Below are 12,941 nucleotides of genomic sequence, written 5' to 3' on the forward strand. Positions count from 1 at the left end.
TTTACACATGGAGGCGAAGGGATGGCTGAGGTGTTAAATGAATATTGTGCATCCGTCTTTACCAAGGAGATAGGTCATGGTGACAGACGAGGAAATTCTGTCACTGGAAGGGTTCAAAATCGATAAGGAGTAAGTGCTGGATAGACTGTCAGTACTTAAAAGTTGACACGACACCGGGACCAGATGATGCATCCAAAGATACTGAAGGAAGTGAGAATGGAAATCGTTGGGGGGGAGGGGCACTGGCCACAATTATTGAGTCTTTAGACTCATGGGATATTCCAGAAGAACTGAAAATGCTACGCCCTTGTTCAAAAAAGGGGTCAGTTTAACATCAGTGGTGGGCTAGCTTCTAGAAACCATTATCAGGATAGAATTAGTAGTCGTATGGAAAATGTGGATTGATTAGGAAGAGCCAGCTTGGATTGCTAAAAGGAAAAATGGTGTTTTAACAAACTTGCTGGAGTTTTTTTGAAAAGGTACCAGTAAGGGTCGATGAGGGTAATGCTGTTGATGTGTAAAATGGACGTCCAAAAGTTATTTGACACAGTGCTGCACAACAGAGCTGTGAGACAAGGAATAAAAGGGACAGTGAAACATGGAGACAAAATTGGCTGAATAGCAGGGAACAGAGAGTAAAGGTCATTGGATATTTTTTGAGCTGGAGGAAGGTTTGTACTGGTGTTTCCCAGGGATCAGCATTGGGAGCCTTGCTTTTCCGGATATATATTAATGATTTAGATCTTGGTGTACAGGGGACAGTTTCAAAGTTTGTGGATGACACAAAATTTAAATGTATTGTAAACTGTGAAGGGGACAGCATAAAACTTCAAAAGGACATAGACAAGTTGGTGGAGTGGGCAGATAGGTGGCAGATGACGTTCAATTCGTAGAGTACAAGAGCAAGGAGGTTACACTGAACTTTTTCAAGACACTAGTTCGACCTCAGTTGGAACATTCTGTACAGTTCTGGTGCTAAACTATAGAAAGGATGTGAACACATTGGAGCGAGTGCAGAAGAGGTTTACAAGAATGGTACCAAGCATGAGAAACTTCAGTTATGTGGATAGACTGGAGAGGTTAGGACTGTTCTCCTTGTACAGAAGAAGGCAAAGAAGAGATTTGATAGAGATGTTTTTAGGTGCTGGATAGAGTAGATGTGAGAAACTCTTCCTGTCACAAAAGAATCAAGAAGAAGAGGGCACAGATTTAAAGTGATTTGCAAAAGAGGCAAATGTTATGTGAGAAAACCTTTTTCACACACGGAGTGGTTGGAATCTGGAATGCCCTGCCTGGGGGTCTGGTGGAGGCACAATCAATCAAGGCATTCAAGGATGCATTAGATAATTACTTGAATAAAAACAATGTGTAGGGATACAGGGAAAAGGCTGGCGGATGGAACTAAGTCGTGATGGTCATTTGGAGAGCTGGTGCAGACACCATGGGCTGAATGGCCGCCTTCTGTGCCGTAACAATTCTGTGATTATGGTAGTGGCTGACATCATTGGACCCCAGAAGGCACCTATGAAATGCTTCCGTGCCTTACGTAAATTAAAATACAATAATCTTTTTAATTATTACAAACTTCTATTGTAAAAGCAATGGCTTGGGTTTTATGCATGGTCTGTATTTATGCTTTAAAGGCACATCTTATAATGGTTTTAAATTTTCTTTCCAGTGCTTATCCGTTATGCAGTTATTGCTGTGTTGAATATATGGGTTTTCGCCTCCATCATTTACTACAGGAAGGCTGGAAAGAGAAAGGACTAAACAGGGTGAGAAGCAGTGCCCAGGTCAACTGGTTTTCTGGATTGAATTAAAGATTCTGCATTGGTGACAATCAACGAAGAACACTTTAGTTACTACTCTGTTGTAATATGATGTAAAGACAACCAACTCAAATATGCTGGAACTGCACAATAAATGCTAATTTCATTTTTTAAATATAGATGATATGGTGTGGTATAACCATCAATTTGAACCCTTGGCTGAGAGTAGGAGTGAATAGATTCTATTATGGAACAAACCAAGGACAGAAATTGATTAAAGTACAAAGAATAAAGAACAGACAGCACAGGAACAGGCCCTTCGGCCCTGCAAGTCTGCGCCCACCATGCTGCCCGTCTAACCTAAAACCTTCTACTCTTCCGGGGTCCACATTCCCCTGTTCATATATTTGTCAAGTTGCCCCTTATATGTCACTATATTCCCTGCTTTCACCACCTCCTCCGGCAGCGAGTTCCAGGCACCCATTACCCTCTGTGTAAGAAACTTTCCTTGCACATCTCTAAACTTTGCCCCTCGCAACTTACACCTATGTCCCCTAGTAATGCACTCTTCCACCCTGGGAAAATACTTTTGACTATCCACTCTCTCCATGCCACTCATAATCTTGTAGACCTCTATCAGGTCTTCCTTCAACCTCCAACGTTCCAGTGAGAACAAACCGGGTTTATCCAACCTCTCCTCATAGCTAATGCCCTCCATAACAGGCAGCATCCTGGTAAACCTCTTCTGTACCCTCTCCAAAACCTCCATATCCTTCTGGTAGTGTGGCAAATTCATGTCTACAAAGCCCTAGAATTCCATTGAGCAAATACAACAATAATATGAATTAAAAGTATACCCGATATTCACAAAGGCTACTAAAATAAAACTTCTGCCGTTATTTTTCTTACATAAACATTTAATATAGAATTACAGCATACTTTGTGTACTGCTTCCCGTGATGATAGCTGCAGTAACTTTAAATGCACACGCGTTTTGTTGAAATGTTGTGGTGGTGCAGCAGGATAAGCACTGAGGATATTCTTGTTTTTACCCTGAGCTATGTCACGATTAGCAACTCTCAAGAAAACAGAATTGCATCAAACAGATGTACATGATGTTAACATCCAAGGACCTAATGCAAAATTGGGTCAGTCAAGAGCAATACTCAAAGACCCAAGACAAAGTACAATGGTGGCAGCCTCGCTAAGTAGCCCAATAAGTGGCGGGGGTTATGATGACTGGGACTGCATAAATTTCAGGCCTTTGGAGGAATAGTCCAAGAAGAGGGAGCAAATGTTATATAAGGAAGAGTATATAGTTAAAGCACAGTTATCGCAGAATAGATATTGGAGGAAATTGGCACCTAGGAAAACAGCGGTGAAGCAGAATACCCTTTTACAACATGGAATGAAAAGCAACAAGTAACAGAAGGGTGATCAATTATCCCATTTTGGAAAACAATGGGATCACATAGAAGTATCGAAAGACACAATCAAGTAGGTTGGTTTTGTTTGGAATGTATGATAGGCTTGATCTTCTGCAGTTTCATAGCTGATGGAAGTGCAACACTAAAAAATATGCAAATTGGAACAGACTCCCATTATAGATTCATCTTGTGAAAATGAGTTATTAGATACAAAGTAATGTGCATGGAGCTGAAAGGGCACAGGAGGCTGATTGGTTATTTAAGTATTGTACTGTTGATTTCCTAAGATGTGATCTTTATTTTAAATTTAACCTTAGCTGGTAAGGTTTCCTAGGCCTCCACCCCACCCCGCCACCTCTCTGCATTCACTGACTGTTACCTCTAATGTTCCTTCTGGCCTTCACTTTACACCTTCCATGCAGCATGCCTGAGATTGATGTTTCCTGGACCTTTCAAATGCTACTGGTCCTTTGTACTCCCCCGACCCCCTGACCTTTCTAATCCCTCCCGTTCACCCCTGTCAAAGGCCTGCCCACTCAGTAACATGGCTACTTTTCGATCTGACTGGTGCAACCGAAAACAGAGATTTTAAAAATGATCTTTGGGGTTTTCTGACAGGAGCCCCCTGCTCACCATGATATTGAGGCTGTGACTTCTTAAAGATGATTCAATCCTTTAAAAAAATGTTTTTTTTTTTTTTTAAATGAGTACCCAATTTTTTTTTCTAACTAAGGGGCAATTTAGCGTGGGCAATCCACCTACCCTGCTAATCCTTTTTAGATTGTGGGGGTGAGATCCACGCAGACATAGGGAGAATGTGCAAATGGACAATGACCCAGGGCCGGGAACAAATCCGGGTCCTCAGCACCGTGAGGCAGCAGTGCTAACCACTGCACCACCTTGTTGCCCCTCGATGATCGTCAGCCCTGTTTGTGTTAATTCATGTGCACTCTTAGCTGTCCAGCAAGAGTGACAGTATCATCTGTGATGACTAGATACTGGATGCCAGGGTGTTTTGGGAGCAGAGCCTGGAATAGCACAAAATCCGAGTTGCGTTCTGTAACACAAAAGCAAGATTAAACAGGTACTTCTGGTGCAGGTGAAGCTAATGGCGCGATACAGAAACGAGAATATCAAACCCCCAAGGATTTTAAAAAATGGGAGGTATTAGTAGTTTGGAGTATAGGCATTATGTGCCTGGTATATGACATCAACTCACAGAAACAAATGACTTGATATCTAGAACAGTAGAAACTCAAGTGAAAGAGATTGAGAGTCAGGAGGGTAAAAACAGCATGGAAAAGTGGCAAATACAATCTAAAGAAATCAAAATATACTGTATAGAGTTTATATGTTTTCATAAAGAGTTTATTTGCACTCATTCCAAATATATGCTCAGTAGCTCTTAATACAAAGGATGGTGCAGTAATGTAACAAGTAATGCATTGTTTTATTGATTGTGACAACTCCCACTTGTTATTTGACAGAAGGCATTGATGATATGAAAGTATAACAAAACGCAGACTATTTTCTGTACAAGGAGTAGTACAAGATCCCATATGCTTTAAGAATGAAATCAATATGGTCAGGGAATATTTTATCAGTGTTGACAGCTGTTGGGATCAGATGTGTTGAAGTGATCCTGCCACGTTTTTAGAAATTCTGTTACTAAAGGTTGAATATTAAAAACAAAAATTTGAAAACAAGTGGCCTTAAAATATTTTTTTGCAGTAGGACTTCTTACAAGTTAATGTCTAATGTTCTAAAAGGTTTAAGAAGTTACAATATTTTGATGATTAATTCATATTTAACTTTTCATATTTTACTTTTGTTTAATGTTTTCCTCAAATTCTAAATTCAATGTAGCATGCAGACATTTAATGGATAGAGTTGGAATCAGATTTTTCTTCCCCACAGGAAACATTCCCAGGAAAGTATACAGTTTTCATTTCAGCATTTTTTAAATAATTAATTTTATGGCCAGAATTTCAAATATTTAGTAACTATTAAATATTTAAATAATGGAAACAAATTTGTTATACATTTTTTAATTATGCTTTAAATTGATCCAGTGTAAATGAAAACTTCTGTAAGTCTTTACAAAACCATTTGGATTATATATTTGGAAAGTGATTTGAGGTGTGCAGGGAAGTATAACCATTTATATTCTTCAATTCCTCAATCACTTGACAGCCACAATTCAAGAAAAACACAAACACAGTACATCCTATTGGTTGAATAAGTGAATAATTCAAATCCAGCTGTGTATTAATTCCAATGTCATAAATGGGTAATATGGCTAATTGTGTTCATTTAATGTAACCCTGTATTTTGCATTTGGCTTAAAATGAAAATTCTATATGCTGGAAATGCTGGCTCACCAGTTAGTTAAGATAAACACTCCATTGGTTTCCATGGGTGCAGCGCTAGAGATTTTGGGTGGTGACTTCCTGCAAACTATTTTTAAAGTTATTTTTCTAATGCTAGGTTAAAATGGGTGTTGGGCAAAATTCACAAAGTAACCATTTTCAATGTAATTTCATGCTTGCATTCCTGTAAGTCGCTCTATAATACAGATTACAGCTGATAAATAAAGAATGCAGAACACTGAAGGATGTGGTAGCTTGCTTTTGTACTTTGATCCATTTGTAAGTTTTGTATAAATAGACAATAGCAATGCAGTAACTAGTAAACATGGAACTTAAACAATATATTGGTTTGCATCATCGTATGACAGTTCACTTGTACAATGTAATATTTTTTCATTTGATTGCCCATTTTACATAAATTTATGACTAGAACTAATCATTGTGTGCCTCATCTTCTCTTACCATCTGCCTCCATGTCCTACATTTGGTTATGGTGATTAGGATGAGAACAGCTCTCACCATTTATTATTCTCCGGTTTAGCTCAGTTGGCTGGACAGCTGGTTTGTGATGCAGAGCAAGGCCAGCAGCGCAGGTTCCCATATCGGCTGAGGTTATTTATGAAGGCCCCACCTTCTCAACCGTGCCCCTTGCCTGAGGTGTAGTGATTCTCAGGTTAAATCACCGCCAGTCAGCTCTCCCCCTCAAGAGGGAAGGCCTACAGTCATCTGGAACCATGGCAACATTATTTTATTCTAGGTTTACTCCTGCTTTGTAGATTCGGCAAGTGATCCTTTATTTTTGAATCATAATTTATTTTGCCTTTGTTCAGAAGAAATAATTATTTACCTGATTTAGAGACACAAATGCATTGAGACATTCCCATCACTTCCCATGTGGCTTGATCATTCTGTAATTTAGGGAGGCAATGCTATGTGGCTGGACTAAGAGCCTTTGTGGATATACTTTCACATTTTCAATAATAGAATATGACAGTGCAATATTGAATAATTTCAATAATTTAATAAAAACATTATTGTGTAAAAGAGACAATAATGGGAGCAGGTATGAGTGGCATAGTGGTTAGCACTGCTTCCTCACAGCACCAGGGTCTCGGGTTCAATTCTGGCCTCCGGTGACTGTCTGTATATAGCTTGCACTTTCTCCCTGTGTCTGCGTGGGTTTCCTCCGGGTGCTCCGGTTTCCTCACATAGTCCAAAGAAGTGCAGGTTAGGTGGGTTGGCCATGTGAAATTGTCCCTTAGTGTCCAAAAGGTGAGTTGGGGTTACTGGGTTATGGGGATAGGATGGGGGCCTGACCCTAGGTAGTGGGCTCTTTCAGAAGGTCAGTGCAGACTTGATGGGCTGAATGGGCTCCTGCACTATAGGGATTCTATGATCTGTGAAAACAAGATGGATGAATTGACAGCACCAAATAGGAGTATGATATGTTAGTCTTCACAAAGATGTGGCTGCAAGGTGCCCAAGATTAGGATCTGAATATTTAAGGATATTTAACATTTCAGAAGAACAGGAAGGAAGAAACAGGATGTTCGGTAGCTCTATTAATAAATAATAACCGTGCAGTATTCAGAAATTATCTTGCTTCAGAAGGTCAAGATGCAGAATAATTTTGGGTGGAGATAAGAAATTGCAATGAAGTCACTGGTGGAAGTAGTTTATAACCCGCTGATAGTAGTTACACTGTAGTACAAAATATATTTCAAGAAATAACAAAGGCTTGTAAGAAAGATACTGCAATTATCATGGGTGATTGTTTAAAAATAAATTTAGAGTACCCAATTATTATTTTTTTCCCAATTAAGGGGCAATTTAGCATGGCCAATCCACCTAACCTGCACATCTTTGGGTTGTGGGGGTGAAACCCACGCAAACATGGGGAGAATGTGCAAACTCCACACGGACAGTGACCCAGGGCCAGGATTCGAACCTGGGTCCTCAGCGCCGCAGTCCCAGTGCTAACCACTGCGCCACATGCCACCCTCTCATGGGTGATTTTAATCTTCATATAGATTAAATGAATCTAACGGTAGCCTCGAGGATAAGTTCATAGACAATTCCTTGGAACAATACGTTCTGGAACAAACCAAGAAATTTCAGATCGAGTAATGTGCAGTGAGACGGTATTAATTAAGGACCTCACAGTAAAATATTGGGGTGTAGGTGAGCATGTAGAGTTGAGGACATAATCAGGTCAGCCATGATCATATTGAATGGTGGAGCACGTTCGAGAGGCTGGTCTCCTAATTCGCATGTTTGCACAATCTTCTATTAAGAGGGATTACAACACGGTACAGTTTCACATACAGTTATTTGGGTTTAAGTCTAGCATCTTAAACATAAAGGCAATTACAAGACAGAATTGGCTCATGAGGAATGGGAAAATAGGTTTAAAAACATCGGGAGAGAAGCAGTGGCAGACATTTAAGATATTTCCTAACTTTCAACAAATATATATTCCATTGGGGGAAAAATAGAACCTATGAGGAGGATGCACCATCTATGGCTAAATAAGGGAAAGGCATACAATGTGCAATGATTAATGGTATGCTGAGAGGTGGGGAAAATGTTAGAGACCAGAAAAGGATGATTTTAAAAAAGGGAGAAATCAGAGTGAGAGAACTAGCAAGAAATAGAAACACAGTTTCGACAAGTATACAAAAAGAGAGCGGTGTCTCCAAGCAAAGGTCAACAACAACAACATGCCCGGCGCGCAAATCAGGAGCTGGTTGAGCTGGGCATGCGCAATTCAGCAGTGTGGAATCTGAGTGGGGACAAGTGTCCAGTCCGCCTGAATTGGGGGGGGGGGGGGGCGGTGTGCAAGCCCCATCATGGGACGGACAAGTGGGGTGCCAAAACGGGGCGCCCCTGGACAGGGAGAAGTCTGTCATGATATGCAGATAATGATATACAGTCAGGCAGCTAATGAACACAGAGAACAGGACATGACCAATGAGCAGGCAGGACACTCAGGGGTGTTATCTCACTATAAAAGGCACGAGGCACTCACACTCCGCCTCTTTCCACTGATGAACATTTACAGAGTGAGTCAGGGTGTATGTACAGTATCACACCTCCAGCACGTGGCTAAGAGCTAGTCTGGATCAGTTGGACAGAGTAACTACACTTAGGTTAGCAGAGAGTCGAACTCATAGAGAACTGTGCTAACTGCTGCTGGTTCAATAAATCAGATTGAACTAGCTTCAAGGTCTGGAGTATCTTTTGGTTAAAGCTGCATCCAGTTGCAGCCTGTGCTATCCCAGAGTACATAACACATCAAAGTCCCAGACAGAGAGTAAAAGACAGACCATGGAAGAAGCCATTGGTTAAAACCACAAGGAAAGAAACTACTCGGGAGAGGAGCAAAGAGGCTCCAAGCATTGGATGTGCTAGGGATGACTGGCTTCAATTAGTGAGGGCTCAAGAGAAGCCCTGGACAGCTGAAGACGCAGTGGAAGGTTGGTGACTCCATGCTGCGGGGCTGTTGGGGGGAATAACCCTTTGGGGGCAGTGGTGTTCTGCTTGATGGCTGAAGTTGTGCCTGTGATATGTTGCTGGAGTGCAGACTTGGGAATTCAGGGGAAAGTAGTCTTGGGAAAGGAGATTGAAATTGAAATTCAGGGAGTGGAGCAGTTGTTGAGGCTGTCTGAGTTGGAGCTGCTTTGAGGGAATTTGGAGATTTGATCTTGGAAAGTGATGAGTTTGGAATCTCTTGCAAGGGAGAGTGTTTTTTTTAATAAACAATTTTATTGAGGCATTTTGGCATAGTAAAGAGCAACAGTACAGAACAGTGTGCAAAGAACAATCAACATAGTGCAAAAACCAGCTCCCATCCCACAAGGACCCGCCTAATTAACCCCCTAATCTACGTTGCCCTAACCCCCCACCCCCCCCCCCCCTCCCCCGCTGATGATTTTCCGCGAAGAAGCCGATAAATGGTTGCCACCTCCGGGCTAACCCTGACAGTGACCCTCTCAGAGTGAACTTAATTTTCTCCAGACCGAGAAAGCTCACCATGTCTGATAGCCAGGCCACCGACTTCGGAGGTTTCGAGTCTCTCCATGCCAGCAGTATTCGTCGCCGGGCTACCAAGGAAGCAAAGGCCAAAACGTCAGCCTCTCTTTCCTCCTGGACTCACGGGTCCTCCAAAACCCCAAAAATTGCCACCTCTGGACTCATCATCACCCTTGTTTTCAATACCCGGGACATAACGTCCGCGAATCTGTAGCCATCTGGGATGGCCACTTCCAGAATACAAAATGGACGCTCATTAAGAATGTAGGGAAATGTGGACAATGCGAGACAACAAGCAGGCACAGTGCCTGAATGTATATTTGGGAAGCAGTTCCCAGACGGAATCGAAACTCTGGGTCGATTAACATATTGATGGTCCATCTTCGAGGAACAAAGGATTAACGCTCAGGTAGTTGAAACTGTCGCAGACATCCCGGCACCAGTATCCCAACCGAAAGACACAAAGGCCAACGGCCATCTAGGACACGCCCAGCCATCAGGGCACCCACCCCTTTATTGGTTAAGATCGATAACAATGATCGAGAAGTGGTCCAATTAATTGGGACCAAGTTTAAGGCCTGCCTAAAAGCACGCGAAGCCCCTCCAAGTATAAGAAGGAACTCCCAAGAGAAATTTGCTCTCTTGGATTTGGCTCTCAGGCGGAGAGACCCATCCACCAGCATCACCAGAAGCAAGTAAGTCCAAGGTCAACGCTCGCTACCAGATGGACGACCTTAGCTGTTCTCCTGTTTCTCTTCGAACCCAACAGCATCAGATCTGAACAGCGGCCATTGTTGATGGATTTATCCTAGGATTCTCTGGGAAGCTAGGGAGGAGATTGCTGAGGTGGATGAGGGTAAAACAGTTGATGTGGTGTTTTGGATTTCAGTAAAGCATTTGATAAGGTTCCCCACGGTAGGCTACTGCAGAAAATACGGAGGCATGGGATTCAGGGTGATTTAGCAGTTTGGATCAGAAATTGGCTAGCTGGAAGAAGACAAAGGGTGGTGGTTGATGGGAAATGTTCAGACATGAGTCCAGTTACTAGTGGTGTACCACAAGGATCTGTTTTGGGGCCACTGCTGTTTGTCATTTTTATAAATGACCTGGAGGAGGGCGTAGAAGGATGGGTGAGTAAATTTGCAGATGACACTAAAGTCGGTGGAGTTGTGGACAGTGTGGAAGGATGTCACAAGTTACAGAGGGACATAGATAAGCTGCAGCGCTGGGCTGAGAGGTGGCAAATGGAGTTTAATGCAGAAAAGTGTGAGGTGATTCATGTTGGAAGGAATAACAGGAAGACAGAGTACTGGGCTAATGGTAAGATTCTTGGCAATGTGGATGAGCAGAGAGATCTCGGTGTCCATGTACATTGATCCCTGAAAGTTGCCACCTAGGTTGATAGGGTTGTGAAGAAGGCGTACGGTGTGTTAGCTTTTATTGGTAGAGGGATTGAGTTTCGGAGCCATGAGGTCATGTTGCAGCTGTACAAAACTCTGGTGCGGCAGCATTTGGAGTATTGCGTGCAATTCTGGTCGCCGCATTATAGGAAGGATGTGGAAGCATTGGAAAGGGTGCAGAGGAGATTTACCAGAATGTTGCCTGGTATGGAGGGAAGATCTTATGAGGAAAGGCTGAAGGACTTGAGCCTGTTTTCGTTAGAGAGAAGAAGGTTAAGAGGTGACTTAATTGAGGCATACAAGATGATCAGAGGATTGGATAGGGTGGACAGTGAGAGCCTTCTTCCTCGGATGGTGCTGTCTAGCATGAGGGGACATAGCTTTAAATTGAGGGGAGATAGATATAAGACAGATGTCAGAGGTAGGTTCTTTACTCAGAGAGTAGTAATGGCGTGGAATGACCTGCCTGCAACAGTAATGGACTCGCCAACACTAAGGGCATTCAAATGGTCATTGGATAGACATATGGATGATAAGGGAATAGTGTAGATGGGCTTTAGAGTGGTCTGTACTGCGCTGTAATGTTCTATGTTCAATGACTAAGTGGGCACCCGAAGTTAAGTATAGGCGTTAGCGTTAGAGATAGTTTAGTTTGTAGTACTGTTGTGCATGAGTAAATCTTACTGTGTGTGTAAATAAATAGTATTGACTTTGAACTAACTAACTGGTGTATTGGCTCTTTGATCGGTATTCGGGTTGAACCTTGTGCCGGTATAGAGAGATACCTGGCGACTCTGAAAGTAGAAACATAGTTAGGATTAAGGAAGGCGACCATATTAACCGCCATATTTATAACCAGATAAACAGAGCAACATTACTGGTGACTCCGCCGGGACTCGACCTAGAAGTGGCTTTGTCACTCCGAGAGAACCCAACTTTGAATTAGAAATCCAATTGGAAAAAGAAAAACCACAAGCGTAAGACCAATACCGATCAAACCTCCAAGATTCGGAGGTGTGTTATTTGCATGATTACTAACAGGGATATAAGGGAAACCTGAGAGATTTTGTTGCGTAAAACTGTCGGGAGTTTTGTAGGCCGGAAAATAGCGTAAGCCATACCTGTGTTTACATCACCACTTTATTCCCCCCTGTTCCAAATTCGGTAGAAACTCCAGAGATAGCGATAGAAATGGCAATGAAGGCAATGGAATGCCTTATGAACCCCCAGGAATTTGAGGTCGCAGTGACCAGTAGAGTAGGACAGTGTCCCGTATGGGAAGAGGAAATTAGAAAATATCTCAAAGGGAAAGGATGGCCCCTTTGGAGCAAATTTTGTGCAAACGACGAAACAGGTCCCGGAAGTATAGGGCATACTTGGTGGGAGAACCTGACCGAGATTCATAAGAAAAGCTTAGGGAAAGCTCGTAAGCCGATGGCAATTGTGTCCTGTTTGGCACAATTGCGAGGCACAGAGGAGGTCATGAGGACGCTCTGCAGAGAGATTGAAGAGAGAGATAAGAATAGTGAGGGAGACGTGAGTGAGTACGAGAAAGCAAACAAGGAACTGAGAGAGCAGTTAGCGGTGAAGGACAAGGAGATGGCTGATGTCAAACGGGCGTACCAATCTTGTCTCGCCCATTTAAACAGCTTTCAGTCGCAATACGACAAGGCCTACCAAGACACGCAACGCACGGTGTTGGTAAGAGAAGAAACAAAACACCAAGTTGAGCAGTTACAGAAACAGTGTAACGATTTAAAAGCAGCCCTACGAGCACTCCACACTTCCACGACGGAACAAAGGCAGAGCTCGGTAGATCACGCTAAATGCTGAAAGCCAATTGCAGACCTGCAATCTCTGCTTTCTGTACAAAATGGATTCCAGAACACGTTTGGACCCCAATTAGACCAAGAAAATGGCCCCGATTGGCAGGAGTTAAATGAG

At 42.5% G+C, this 12,941-nt stretch overlaps 1 protein-coding gene across 1 annotated transcript in view; it reads left to right on the forward strand.

Moving 5' to 3' along the window:
- Window positions 1–6,001, forward strand: part of slc66a3 (solute carrier family 66 member 3) — a 65,000-nt gene extending 58,999 nt beyond the window's left edge. The window contains exon 7 of the mRNA XM_072498787.1: window positions 1,679–6,001. Coding sequence (XP_072354888.1) covers window positions 1,679–1,770 — 92 coding nt within the window. The 3' untranslated portion in view covers window positions 1,771–6,001. The remainder of the gene's footprint in view (window positions 1–1,678) is intronic.
- The last annotated feature ends 6,940 nt before the right edge of the window (window positions 6,002–12,941 follow it).

Source organism: Scyliorhinus torazame, chromosome 4 (assembly GCF_047496885.1).
Source record: "Scyliorhinus torazame isolate Kashiwa2021f chromosome 4, sScyTor2.1, whole genome shotgun sequence".
Lineage (NCBI taxonomy): Eukaryota > Metazoa > Chordata > Chondrichthyes > Carcharhiniformes > Scyliorhinidae > Scyliorhinus > Scyliorhinus torazame.